At 35.4% G+C, this 15,569-nt stretch overlaps 1 protein-coding gene across 3 annotated transcripts in view; it reads left to right on the top strand.

Annotated features, from left to right (window-relative positions):
* The window catches only part of Angpt1 (angiopoietin 1), a 225,511-nt gene that overhangs the window by 180,547 nt on the left and 29,395 nt on the right, over positions 1-15,569 (top strand). For all 3 annotated transcript variants that reach the window (XM_076835897.2, XM_076835896.2, XM_076835898.1), the window contains exon 7: positions 6,858-7,024. In XM_076835897.2, coding sequence (XP_076692012.1) covers positions 6,858-7,024 — 167 coding nt within the window. The remainder of the gene's footprint in view (positions 1-6,857; positions 7,025-15,569) is intronic.

Raw genomic sequence — 15,569 nt, 5'->3', positions numbered from 1 at the left:
GCTGTAAACATCTGCTGCCTTGGCAAGCCAGGCACATTAAGTAAGAGATACTGACTTGTTAAATATGGAATTGATTCATGTCTTGTAAGTATTTACCAAACAAATGAATCTACTTTTAAGCAATTCTTTTTTGTTATTGGAACAAGACTGGGATTATTCTTTAATCATAGTTTTTATTCAGTTTGTCCTTATCCCTTTTCTGAATATGAAAGATTATTATGCTTTATTCAAACTTGAAATATTTATCACCTCAATGTCAATTCTTCATGGTCAGGAAACATAATCAGCTCCAAAATTGTAAAACATTCTGGCAAAAATGAATCTGAAGACTTTTTAAAAAATTTAAAATAATTCATCTTATGTTACAAGTTGGGTAATATTCATCAAAACACATGGTAAAAAGTGTTTCATCTGTTTTCTTCAGAGCCTTTAAAAAAAAAAAAAAAAAAAAAACTAAAGACAAAATAACAGGATTCTACCATGAATGGACATGGTCTCCTAATGTCAATTCTTGTCAATCACACCTGTTTCTATTCCCTGCATCAAGATCAAGCGAACCTGCAGTCCACTTCTTCAGCTTGGGGTGCACATCCTTGGAGGAAAACAAAGACTTCCTGGCATGCACCCCTCCTCTTCAGTCTTCCCCCTTACTGGGTGTGTGCCAGGAGGCTGCACTTCCTTAGACACTGAGTGTAGCCATAACATTTCATCCCGCCCTTTCTGCCTTACTTCTCTCCTTCCCTTCTTTCTGGTTGATATCTGCGGGTTGTCTCTTGCCCCACAAGGTTTGTGGAATTGTGTGTTACAGTTATCAACCCATGAAATTACAAATATGTATTATATATTGCTATTTTTAAACCTCTCGCAGCATAAGAGGTTTGCAATTTATTTGGTTCTGGGCATTGGCTTTAATCCTACAAAAAAGTCTTTTACCTGAATTTTGTTTTCACTTAACCTTTTTTTTTTAGGAGGAGATGCACCAAATCTGGTTTATAGATTTGTAAAGATGTTTGCTAAGGGAGAAGTCAGGAATGGGCTTTTATTGGAGACATTTAGGGACTGATATTAGCTCCTTCAAGTCACAAGGGCACCATTTAGCAGCCTCCAGTAATAACACTTACAGCAATGCTTTTGCATATAAAGCCCACTGAAGCTTGGAACCCCAAATAGTACCCTAAGTGACCTAACTTTATAGTAAGCAGTGACTAATGCCCTGGAGACAAACTTGCTTTGTATTCAAACCCTCCCCCACCCCCCAACAAAGCTTCCTTTGACACAAACATTTAATTCTGAGCATCATACCTTCTGGGAGTTCTTTATTTCTGGAAAGAAAATAAACACATTTTTAACCACATTTTAAACATCTTCAAAATAAAAAGAGAAAAATGCTCAAGAATTTAAAAATTATGAAATAAACAGTTCTTCTGCTCTTTCTTGAGCTGGAAGTCTCAGCAATTAGTGTAGATGCTTTTAAATGACTCTAATTGTGTATTACTGCACCTTTGGAAAGCCACTTTTCAGGCCTATTTTCTTTAATCATTTATATGAAAAAAAGTTGAAACTCATAGGACTTATACCCATTATGACAAATTAAGAGTTCTTATCATTGCTTTCACTAGGAGTGTATATCAGAAATAGTTGTGGAGCTCTTTAAAAACAGAGGTGATTTAGTTTCCCCATGGAGATTTGGATTTGGTATGTCTGGTTTCAATTTTGTTTCTTCTATAAAAAGTCAACACTTCCTGTGATCATTATGAGACAAAACAAATAAAGTATCAGAGACAATAATTTTATTAACTCGGAAAAAGCACAAGCCAAAATTGAACATTTCTGCAGGTTTTGGCAAAAACTAATGAATGTTGATCTTTCACCTACATGATTTTTTTTAAATAAAATGTGCCTGTTAAGGCCATTTTAAGGTAAGTATTATTATTTTTTTTGTTAAATTCTAGTATATTTTGCCCTTTTATTAAACTCCCAGAGGAGAAATGAAATTGATCAGCAATGGATCTGAAATGTGTTATCAGAATCTTTTATATGATTGTAACTGACACAACTACACATAATAGCTTCATGAAACTACATGACATAGTATCCTTGGATTTTACTCAAGAAAGAGAAGAAAATCTATTTTTATAACTAACATTTATTTATTTGCTGCTATTTTTAACATCAGCACAATATTTTGTAAAGTTTCAGCTTTTATTTTTATGAATGTTGCAGGATATTTGAGCTGAAATACGAACCTGTGGTAAACTGTTATATGCAATAGTGTATAAACCTGTACTTTGAGTTGTGCATCAGTGATTTCAGTAATTTAGGCATGGATTTGTTTTTTGTTTCAGACAAATCTGCAAATATAACCAAAACTTGCTTCCTGATATGGAGGAATTTTATGCCTGCCCTACTCTGATAATTTTGTCTGATTAGTATAATCTAATTTGCATCTGAATAGTTATTCCACCTTATATTTATATGGTTCTCCACCTTGGTTCATAGCAGACTCACCCGTGAAATTTAAATATCCAAATCCCCAAGCCCACCTCAGACATACTAAATTCAATCTCCATGGAGAAACTAAGTCATCTCTATTTTTCAAAAGCTCCACAGCTCACTCTTTGTTCCTTCCTCCTTCCCTCCCTCCTTTCCTTCCTTCCCTCCTTCTTTCCTTCCTTTCTTCATTCCTCTCTCTTTCTCGCTCTCTCTCTCTCTTTCAATTTAACCCAGTGGCACTTTGCCGGTGAGCTACATCCCCAACCCTTTTTATTTGTTGTTTTGTGGCAGGGTCTTGCTTAGTTGTAGAGGCTGGCCTCCAACTTGCCTCAGCCTCCTTGAGCATCTGCAATTTCAGGAGTGTGCCACCAACCCTGGCTACTCCACAGCTTTTTAAGAGATATGCGCCACTAGTTGAAAGCAACTATCAGAACTAATCATTTATTAGCACAAGTATAAGACCTTAAAATTGCCTGTTTTGTAGATTTTAAACATGTGGAACATGGAGAAAGAGCGATTAAGATAATAGGACCAAGGGAGAGTTGAAGGGGAAAGGTACTCTTTTAGAATTGAGAAGCAAAATTGAGGTGGTCTATACTTTCATTTGTACCAGTTTAATCCCATTTATAGTCAGTGGGCTTTAATTTTTCATTTGGTAATTAATTTCTTGGATTAAAATTATAGTATTTTTTTGTATACACAAATAATCAACATTAGTCTCCAGTGTCTAAAAGCCTTTTAAATAATTATCTCAATATTCCCCTTGTTAATTTTCAGCAAAGACAAGACCCTGGAATGTTTTGTTCCCTTTCTTACATGGAATAGAAAGAAATATGCTTACTCTCAAAGAGCACATAGTGTCATGGAAGAAATGCAACCAAACAAAATGACTAAGTCTTGTGATATGTCTTCTAACTATAACAACAGCAACACCTAGACTTTTGTTATGTGGTTTTCCTGTATCAGCATTCAGTCAGGTGCCATAGGCATATTGCATTCTTACAATGTTCTACATGGAATGCTCTAGATTACTGTTTTGCAGATAAGAAACTGAGGCTTCAAAATAAAGCAGAAAATCCCTTAGTAAATATGTCTCAGAGAAAGGCTTTGAATTCGAGGAGAGATAGGAAATGGGGGTTATTTAATTTAAACCAAGCCTTTGTTCTTACACATCAGATCGGCAGTTGTGCCTGATAAACTATCCAATAGACAGCTTAGTAATGTGGGAACCCATTCCATTTCCCCTTCTTTTGCATATTTTTCATCTTTATGATGTAACAGCTGTTTCTGCTTCACTGCATTTGGCTATTAGAAGGGTTCCTCCCTACATCATCTAACGGCCATTTTGATTCATGGCAGTCAAATATTTTGCTCTTTTGGACAGTTTTTTGGGAAAGTGCATGAAATTCAATTTTGGTTTCTAGAGGTCAATCCCACCACTTTCTTTTCAGTTGCTTCTTTCTGAAAGAAGAAAAAGAAAACTGTTTAGAAAGTGGTATGTCCCTCCACTCAGGGGGGATACACAGTCCTGCATGCTGAGACAGGGACCAGCTTTTGTAGGAAGGACTTTAATGCTTGTTCATTTCTGAAGCTCATCTGAGATCACTGCACTTTTCCCTGGGGAAGCTGGAGAGTTTTATTCACACAAGGCTTTCAACAGCATGGAAATATGTGACCTAAAACTTAACACTTCATCATTCCCAGCCTCTTTATTCACATCTAGTATAATTGCTGAATCCCTTTTCAATGACTACACAGAAAAGGGAATCATCAAGTGGCCATAGGGAGAGTTCTGGCATGTCTGAGCTGAGAAGAAATGCAAAGAAAACCCCAGTGGTCTTCTTTTTCTTCCCAGGGGATGCTGCAATAAAGAAAGTGTTAATTCTTTGACTTGCAGCCCCCTGTAACTTTTTGTTCTGGTTGTGCAATGGAGAAGGTAAGCTTTGCTCTTTTCCTTGGTATGTAGCACCAGCTGCCTTAAGAATATATAAAATTCTTAGCATGTTCAAAATTGTTCTAGTATTTCCTGCCACTGTGGAACTTTTGCAAAATATGACTTGAGTATCTTAGGAGCAGAGAAGCAAGTTATTCCAGCCACTGGAATAACTGCAATGAATCCTATATTTTTGCTTTGAGCTAAAGGTAGATGATCTTCAGTACAATTTGAGTCAAGGATGTTCAATTAATCAAGAAATTAAGTTAAACTGGGGAATTATTTTAAAAGTGTGCATACATATGTAACACATGTCATTTTAACTTTAAATATAAAAAATATGTGTTCATTTACCCACTTTTTAAAAAGTAGGACCAAGGTGTGTGATTTGGGGTCAATGGTTTCTATAAAACTTTCTCCTAAGAGAATACATCCAATGTCTAGTTTCATTTCTGTAAAATAGAACAGTACTTAAAGACATATGCAAAGTAATGTAAAATTTAAAGTCCTCTAAAATTCCATTATTCGAAGTCTTATCTCAGGTTCTCAGCAGCACTTAATTCAAAAAGATTTGAATGATTTGTTTTTATTGAGCAAGTCTACATATTTAAATTAGATTTTATAAAAACCCTCTTTCCCCACTAATATTTAACCCATTTGCATAACACATAATAAACATCACCACCATAATAACAGAACTGGCAAAAAAATGGTTTTGGTACCAAACACCATGGCTTTTGGCCAGCAAGTCCATTGGCAGAGGCAGCAGTGCCCCATGTAGTTAATGCAATTTGAGTCCACTTTGGGCACCAGCACAAAGAGGAATGGAGAACATTGATTCATTGCTTAGTTTTGTTAAAGGAGAAAGCCATTATGAAAACTTCTCTTGTAATTAGATTCTATAAAACTGATAAACATTAAGTGTGAAAGGAAGAAAAAGTTTTCTAAATTCTGTCATCTATACTGAGAAAACAAGAACTGCCATAATTATTTTAGTACTTTCCTCATGGATTAGACATTTATTAATAAATACCTCAGCTAACCAGAATTTGTTTCTTTATAAAACATTGGGAGTGTGTCCTGTCATTACTGAATTTCTTTTAAATGTGTGTATGACAAATTGAGGACTTGATTCAGATGCAGATTCATGTGTCTTGTTCTCAGATATTTGATTCAATGGAGAGCTAGGTGTTTTTGTTTTTAACCAGAACTCCAGTGGTGATAATTCAGTGGGGCAGCTGAGACTCAACATATTGTTCACACACATACACACACACACACACACACACACACACACACACACGTTTAAGATTACTTCTTTGAATGTGAATGTAAAGTGCTATAATATTTGTCTCCCTAGCTCCCTATATGGATCTCCCATCTGTGTCAGTAAAACAAATGCGTAGGCCAAGAATTGAACTGATCTTCAAGTATTATTAGGCAATACTTTCTTAGACAATTGTGAATACCTCAAATCTAGAATGCCAGCAGCTCCTTAGGGTTCTTTATTTCCCTGTCACCAACATCTCCAACATTTAGAGTTGGCTCACATTTGGGGACCACGTCTCTTTCCTCCCACAGAGAAACTATTTTGAGTACTTAACAGCCATGACTGGGATTGCCCCAAAGAAAAGAACAGAGCCATATTGAGATTAAGAGGCACAATGATCAGCCATGTGTACTTACTCAGCTCTTACCAGTCAGCCTTCCAAACCTACATTCATGCCAGTGGAGCAATGTGAATGATTATGGTTGCAGACTTACAGATTTTCTTAATAATATTAAAAAATAAGAATGCAAAACTGCTCAAATCAGAGGTCTAATAATCCATAAAGTTATGGGTATATAATTGGACTCCTGAATAGACACAAAACAGTATTATTAAATAATTTGTCTGATACTACCCTGATAGTACTCAATGAAAAAAATACTACACTGATAGTACTCAAATTATATTCAAAAGAATAACCAGAATTTTAGAAACATATTTGAAAGCAAATGGAATCGAGGAGGGTTTTCTGGTAAAACCTATTGAACAAATTCATTTAATCCAAAAATACTTTATCTCTCTCTCTCTCTCTCTCTCTCTCTCTCTCTCTCTCTCTCTCTCTCTCTCTCTCTCTCTCTCTCTCTCTCTCTCTCTCTCTATATATATATATATATATATATATATATATATATATATATATAATTTGATGAACACAGATTTTCCTATAATAAGAATTAGACATAAGCCTCAAATGGAAGCACGTATAACAGAAGACTATTAAAGTAAATCAATATTAGAAAAAAATCAGTGTGTAAAATTCTGAAAGAAATATCTTGACTTTAAAAGATAATTTTTTTTTATTGTTACTTAGAAAACAGTTAAAGGCTAAACATGAAAAGTTTCCCTCTGGAGTAACAAGTTCATGTCCATCTTCTTTCCCAGGGTTTTGGAAATCCCTCTGGTGAATATTGGCTGGGAAATGAGTTTATTTTTGCCATAACCAGTCAGAGGCAGTACACGCTAAGGATTGAATTAATGGACTGGGAAGGGAACCGAGCTTACTCACAGTATGACAGGTTCCACATAGGAAATGAAAAGCAAAACTACAGGTAAGTCGTGTTTCATTCAGCATAGTACTTGACTACCTTTGATCTAGCCATTTAGGAATGTTCGTGAAAAAGTCTGAAAGAAAATGATGAAAATTGTCTTTAAATGAAAAAAACAAAACAAAACAGTAAAGACTTCTTACATCTTACTTTCCATAGACTGACTACCTTTAACGTTGGCTTGAATTCTAGTGAATGGTGAAATAAATCTGAAGTATAATATGGTTGTTGTTGTTTTAATTATTGCTATGAAGTGTACTGGGTTCATACATGTAAGATTCATAACAGAAGTGACTACAAACAGTGGCTTGAAATAATTAATTTCTTCCCTCTATCAAAGTGGTTTTTTTTTGTTGTTGTTGTTGTTCTACTTTCTTTATCTTCCTTAAATTATTATTTTTCTAATTATCTTGAAGGTGACAAAAGAACAATTTAAATATTTTTGAGTGATTATAAAAGAGGAGATGAGACATAACTAAAAGGTACTTTTTTGTTTGTAAATAATAATAAAAGGGTAAAAATAAATCCAAATAATAACATAAATATACAGAATGCATCACTGGGATATAAAAATAGCCAAACTATACACTTAATTTTAGATGTTTCTGAATTTATTTTCAATTAGCACCTTTCATGCTAGAAAAATTAATTAAAACTATGGCTATGAAAACAACTTGATATGTAAATTTATTCCTTGAATACTTATTGTGGTATTTTTAAGTTCCTAGAATTCTATTAGGCACTGGGCATTTGGTGGTCTCTAGTCATACAGACCTCACAGTCAAACTGTATTTCTAAGTAGTCATAAACACCTGGTTGCTATTCCTGGAGAACAAGGAGACTATTTTAGATGCTCTTATATTGCTATCCATTAATGTGACACTTGAAATGTCCTCCATTGTGTGTGCCTCAATTTTATAATTAGTAAATAGGAAATACAATGATTTTTTTTTAATTATTGGTACTAGGGAAATTTAACTCAGTATTGTGACTACTCCCTGTGTGTCTTGGAATCATGATTGTATACATTAAAAGGATGGCACATTTCTTCAAGCAAATTGCAATGGTAGCAACCAAATCCTTGTGCTTTTTTCCAACCAGCATAGCTATCTCCTTGTAACGGGACTGTTTCGATTTCTTGTCTTTTTAAGACATAATGTTCTTTAGGAATTTAAATCTTCATCTCTTTTATGGCTCAATTCATTTTCTTTCAATAGATTACATATAGCATTGGATCCCTGGAGACATAATAATAGTTTTCTTAATAAATAGTGATGATGTCACCACAACAGAGGGTGAGAAATAGATCTAAAGGGTGGACAGTCCCATGGGAGAGCAAGGGTCTACTTAATAGCAATTTGAGAAACCAAAGATGAGACATTTATAAAATGCAATGGGGTGGAAGAAGAAATGTTTCCAAGGAGGTCAATATTTTGAGAGTTTTATAACAAGAAAAACCACTGTAAAACATCAGGGGTACTCTTATGTAAATGTTTTGACCTGAAACTTGAAACTAAGTGAAACTTGGCTAATGTCATACAGCTTGACAATGGGACTTGCAAATAATTAGTTTGGTCTTTTTCTAGGCTCCTGAAGAATTTGCTTTGGTTCATTTCCAGAATGTCTCTCAATTCTCTATAGGTGGTAGTGGGAGGTTGGTGGGGGGAGCTATGTATGTGTGCATACATGCATGTGTGGCTGGATAGTGTTAGGGGAACAAGGAGTGTCTAGGAAGGTTTAGGAGGAGAGCCGGCATCTGTTGTAGGGGTTGGATGTGTGGTGTGAATGCTATTTTGCCATCTGCATGAGGAAGGAACACTGGCCTCCTCTTGGAGTCCCCCCCTCCTCTGGCCCCAGCTGCCCTCCTGAGCATTTTTCATTCTCTCAGCATCTATGATTCCATCTCCTCACCCGTATGATATGGATCTATGATCAGAAAGGAAGTCTTCCCAGGTAGAATGAGGTACACACTCTGGGATTTTCACTTACCTTTCTTAAGAAATTTGTGAACCTTGAGAATCAGAATCAGCTAAAAAGTAACTTAACAATTCATTTCCCAATCTCTGGTTTTGGGGGAAAGAAAGCTGAAGTCCAGAAAATAGACAACACTTTTCCCAAGGAATGAAAAAGACTTTTGCTTCCTGCCTAGTGCAGCATAGTTTCTGCTGTCATGCTGTTGTAGTGACCTCACAGATGGCAGAGCTGCAACCATTACTTTCTCATGCAGTTAAACTCAGGATTCACACTGGTATCAAATGAGAAATCAGAACTCATTAAAATATAATGCTTTTTCTGGTGGAGGGTTAAAGGAAACATACTATAGAATGCTGTCATTCACTCTTTCAAAGAAAGGGAGGGTAAGCTTAAAATGGAAAGCTAACCCCTGGAGATTTTCTCCCTCCCTAGGCCACCACTGCTTCTCCAGGGTCAGTGGCACCACCTGTGGCCCCAAGTTGCAACTCCAGCCATTCATGTTTGCTTGGAGGTACTCCTCTTCCATTCCTCTCTCTTTGCTCTGAACTGATACCCCTTCCTTTGTGATAAATCATTTGCTAAAATCATTTAGCAAAATGATTTTGACACTTTAGTTAGTTAATCCTCATAGTGACTTTTTGACATAGGTATTATTAGACCCATTTTAAAGATGTGGCACTGGAGGTACATGTCTATAATCCCAGCTACCAGGAAGGCTCAGTCAGTAGGATTGCAAGTTGGAGGCCAACTTGGGTAACTTAATGGTACCCTGTCTCAAGATAAAAGATAAAAAGGACTGGGAGTGTAGTTCAATGGTAGAGTGCTTGCTCAGAATGCATGAGACTCTGAGTAAAACCCCAGTATCTATCTCTCTCTCTCTCTCTCTCTCTCTCTCTCTCTCTCACACACACACACACACACACATACACACACACACACACACACACACAAAGAAAACTAAGGTTTTGATCCATTTACCTCAAATTCAACTGAATTTCAACTTTAATTCAAAACTATGGAATGCATGCCAATTTTTTTATATTTTTGCATAATTTTCTTCTTTTGAATTAAACTTAGAAACTTCTCAAGTTTTCTTGTTTAAAAATATTCTATCTTGAAATTTCTATCAATTGTATTCATAATAAACAGACCAAATTCAAAAAGAAAAACTTTTCTCATGCTCTTAACATGAGTAAGGATTGTGAATGGTTAGATAGGCTTACAAATGTGTGTGTGATACACATGTTTTCCTTCTATCCTCTGAGGAAACTTCAAATGATTTTCTCAGATAGAAAATAAAATTTATAGAACCCAAGAGAATGTGAAGGAGAAAAAATAATAATGTAAGAGTGTCATGATAAACATATCATGTGAAATAGCACACAATCAATGTGAAGTTATTAAATACCTCCCCTGGAGAGGTAGCATTATCCAGAGCCTCGTCATCTAACACCCAAACCATTATGGAGCCTTTCTGCCTCTAGTCTTGATATTCTTCAAAATTTCTTCCACACTGTTGCTTGGGTGATTTTTCCAACAATCAGACATGATTCTTCATCTCCATCATAGATTTGGATGACATTCAAATATCTGCAAGTTAAAGTCTGCCACTAAGACTCTTCATGATCTGGCTACTACCTACTTCTCCTGCTATTGCTGCCATATACACCCTCCAGCTTTATCTACTAGATTTCCTCTTCATTATGATTATGTTCTAGTAACTTGCAACTTGCAATTTCCCTAAGCACTTCATGCCTTTGTTTAGACTATCTCCTTGCCCTACATACATAAATCCAATTTTATCATAAAGATATGTCCTAAAACTTACAGATTCTCTCTTATGCCAGGAACTCTTCTTTGATACCTACTATGGCAGAGGCTGTGATGTGTCAACCCACTGCCCGCTTCAGAGCCAAAGCACTCCTTCTCCCACCTCCCAGGAATGCTGTTGATGGACAGCTTCCAGCTGGGGTCCCCTCTCTAGGTATTGGTTATGACTGAGAAGGAAACCCCTCCTCTCTGCCAATAGATTGCATCTAAGGAGTGATGAATACAGGGATGTAAAAGCCTTCTTGCCTCAATTGGGGACAATTTTGAATGACTGGTAAAGGTCTACAATTCCACTTGAGGTCTTTAACTGAGGTCTTTATTCTCTGTGGCTGTCTGTGAGTACTATTTTCCCTTTGTTCAGTCTTGCCTCCTTTGCTCTGCCACAGACCCTAAGAGCACTCCCCTCTAAAAGGCCCCTATACTGAGTTTCCAGAAATGTACATCACCCTTGCTCTCCAGCCAGTTTAGATTTTGTGTTCCCGTTGTTCTATAACACTATATGAATAAGGATCTGGGATCCACACACTATGATGTCATTAACAAGTGTTTATTAAGTAACTTTCTCTCTCTGTGTTCTAAGCTTCTAGAGTATAGAAATCATCTTTATCATAATTCAAGACATATACCTGTTAGCTAAATTATTAAGAGTTGATAACTAATATAAGGTGTCTATATACTACATGTACCAGATGTCTTGTTTTCAAGAAACTTGAAACATAGTATTTTGCACAAAGTCACAGGTGCTAATATGATGGAGAGTTAGAATTTTAATTTTGGTCTCATAACTACCCACCATACATATGGCCATTCCCCCACAAAGGGAAATCCAATAGCTAGTTTGGGGAATTAAATTAAATTTCAAAGCACATATTCTGACATATAATATATGTTTCTTCTAAGCTCATTTTTTTCTTTAATAATTTCAGTGTCTATAGACTCAGTAACTCATGTCTCTGACTCTCAATTTTCTGTCCCCAGGAATTAAAATATTTGTAATTATTTGTAGAGCCCCAAAATTATTTTTTGAACAAAATCACCTTTAGGTGTGCCTTTCTTTTCTATTTTTTATTTTTAATTCAAATCCAATTTGAATCATTTAATAAACTATTAATTTTTTATGTCTCTAATAAATACTTGAGAGTTTCATCAATTTCATCAATTTAAGGATTAAAGCAACCTTTTACTTCTAATAAAAACTTTGCTTGTCCTAAAACAGAGTTAAAACAAATATACAATCACCAGCACCACAACAAATACAACTGAAAAGTAACAGAGTAATTGTGGGGTTGAAGAGCTGTTATGGCTACTGGGAAAAAGTTCTGGCATAAAATCAGAGATGGGAGGCTGTGAAGAAAACTGACTTTATCATCTGCAAGATCAACATGGCTGTGACTGTCATGCTTCCTCAGAAACGGGGACCATGGTCACTCCCAGGAAAGTCTGAGTTACTCAGCACATTCAGTCACCAAAATGGGACCATGAAAGGGGTACTCTGTGGAGAGCTGTTGTGTTGGTGTAGAGCATTCCCCATGCTTGTGCAGACAAGCATCTTGTGGTGTGTCTGAAGCTATTGCCATCATCAGGAAGCCAAGCTGGATGCTAAATGGAAGAGAGGATAGTGTGGAGACTGCCAGGCAGCTCTATCTGATGATATCCCTAGAGTTGGGCCACTTCTTCCCTTCCCAAATCTCATATGAAGTCCACTTTGCGACCCCATCTAATATAGAGCTATAAAGGCAAGGGAATTTGGGAAAGAAGTTCCCAGATTAATGAGGTTGACAGTAGCACAATCTGCCCCATATCTTGGAAGAATCACCAATACTTGCATACCTCAGTTTTATTATCTTTAAGTGGGAACAATATCCTGTAATTAGATGGAGTATACAAACATACTTTGTATTCATTAAGCTTAAATGCCCTACCAATATAAAAACTGTTTAGATTTTTAAACACAGTTTTATCACAACCTATAAATCTATTATTGATTCATTAAAGATTCTAATGATATATTCTATATTGAAACAAACTTCTTTTGCTGCTTGGTAATTATTCATCTATTTATTTGGATTCAAGTTCCAAGCCAGGTTAATTCATTAAATTTGTGATCTTCTTTTGTCTTCTTGAGCTAGACCAAGCTACCATAAATCCCCAAATGAACCAAATGTTAACATTAATTAGTCAGTCATTATTAATTAAGTGATTAGTTAGTCATAAGTTCATAAAAATAATATTTTTAAAGACTCCAGTTTTTCTCAGAATTTTTCTTTATAGATTTATCTGATGGTTTCTACCTGATTAAATTCAAATTAAATCTTTTTGACAAGAATGTAAGTGAAATTGTATAACTTCCTATTCTCTTACATCCAAAGTCATAAAAGACCAATTGTTCCTTGATTGACTGAGCTAATTTTACTTCATTTGTCAAGGTTTGGGTTCTGTTTACCCAATGGAATATGTACTCTTCTCAAAAAACAAACAGACAAAAAACCTTATAAATGATTATAATGTATAAAGTACATAAAGCTGATCAGTTTTGAAGTATTTGTGGGAACTTGTCTGTCACTCTGATCCTTCTCTTACTAGGGACTCAAGCACAGCAGAGCAGAGTTTAAAAATGATTGCATTACATTATTATAACTAAAAACACAACTTGCCAATCAGAAATAAAATTAATTATATTTTTTAAAATTTTTTTTAGTTGTTGATGGACTTTATTGTCTTTATTTTTATGTGGTGCTGAGAATTGAACCCAGTGCCTCACGCATGCTATGGGAGCACATTACCACTGACTGAGCCACAACCCCAACCCCAAATTATATTATTTTCAATAAAGAAACAAGCTAAGTAAAAATTCTCTAAACTTAATGTAATAAAAGCATAGTTTTAATGAATATATTTCATTAGAAAGTATATGTGGTTTTTCTTAAATCTTGGGCACAATTTTTTTGTAATATTTGTAAGTATTAACTAAATTAGTAGATCCTATATTACAGAAGAATGAGTATGTCCTTTAACCAATAAAAATTTTGAATTAATTAAGTCTGAATGACAAAAGCAACAATTCATAATACCCCTGTTATAATGAGTAATCTGGCTATAATGTTGATAGTACACATTTGTGGATATTTATATTTTATTATTAGCATACCATTTGTTGGGTATAATGATACTTCCAGGTTAGAACTGACTAATTGATAGCTATCAGAAAGCCTTTTTCTGGAAGATTCCACATGAGAATGTGAATAGACTATTTGGACAAAAATTGTGGAAAAAAAAACTATTTGAAAATAATTTGGCTATTTAGTATAATTTTACACCATGTTTATTTTTTAGCCTACATCTTTATTGGGAAGTAATTTGATGCAATGTATAAAACATTGTACTGGGAATTCAGAGACACAAATAGACTTGGGTTTGTAGTTGCTTTTCTGCATGACCTGGGACAAATTGCTTCACTTTTCCAAGCCTTAGATCCTCAGGAGTAAAATGAGGAGGTGAGGCTAAAGTTCTTTCCAATTTCGCAAACATTTAAAAAAAAAAAAAAAAATTGAAGTACTCTGTTGTCCTGTGTGTATTTCAAGGACAAAACAATTTCATGTGGACTGAGAAAAATTCTCTTAAGCCTCCTAATGTAAATTTGAGCCCTGCATTTTTGTAGGTATTGGAAAACTTGTTTCATTTATTTTAGTAAAATGTTTCTCATTTCTCTGATCCTCCAGGCTACATGGTCCTGGCTGAAACCAGTAGCAGATATATTGAAATACGGGACATTTTTTTTTTTTTTTTTTGCAGCAGCAGTTATAGAATGAACATAGTAAAAATATGTATGGAGACATTCCAGCAGCTTCAAAATTCTTAAAATCTCTGGCATAGGTTTTCACACTCAAACTTTTACACAGTTTTATTTGAATTTACAAATTTACAATTTGAATTTACAATCAATTTGGTAGGTGTATACTTTTATTTATTTTCTATGTGGTTACTTCCTAAAGCCTAGGAGGAATTGCTTTAGTAAACAAAATTTATACTTTACACCTCCTGACTGAGATGAAGTATTTATGAGGAAAACAAAACAAAACACTTTCTAGGGTCTTCAGAGGCCTGGAGAAGGCAGAGTCTAACAAAGTCACTTTCCTCAGGTCTTCTAAGTGTCAGAAAAAATCTCTTACTTTTAATGAAGATTAATATCAGTCTCTAGAGTCTTGGATTTTCCCAAGCCAACAAAAACAAGTGTCCCAGTGCTGTTTGTTAAGTCTAAGGATTCCCAGAGGATTTCTGTTACAGAATAAGTAATTTTAAGGCTCAGATAACTGCCACCCTGGAAAGTTGCAGGTAGACCCATGTTGCAAAAACCAGCTGTTACAAAAACCAACATTGGAAAGACACTGGTTCCAGGACATAGTGGAAGAGGTGCCCTATGAGCCACTGCTCTAGATTCCCCTAGTGCTATCCATCACCACAGTGGTGCAGCTGAGCATTCATATGGGTACATATATATGTGTGGGAGAGACAGGGTAGGGAATGGATAGTAGATAGCCAGCAAACCATCTCAAGGCCACAAACACAGCATATACTGAAGATGAGTATGAATAAGGAGCATTGATCAATTTGGGTAGGTTGGAAAGACTCACATGGAGTAATTTAAGTTGACATAAGTTTAGGCAGATTGGAATTAGCTGGGGAATAGTTCAAAGTTGCAGGTAGAAGAGAGGAAGGAATAGCACGTATGGAGGCTGAGAAGTAA

This window comes from Callospermophilus lateralis, chromosome 16 (genome assembly GCF_048772815.1).
Source record: "Callospermophilus lateralis isolate mCalLat2 chromosome 16, mCalLat2.hap1, whole genome shotgun sequence".
NCBI lineage: Eukaryota > Metazoa > Chordata > Mammalia > Rodentia > Sciuridae > Callospermophilus > Callospermophilus lateralis.
Note: the sequence above shows the minus strand (reverse complement) of the source record. Positions and strands in the feature narration are given on the sequence as shown.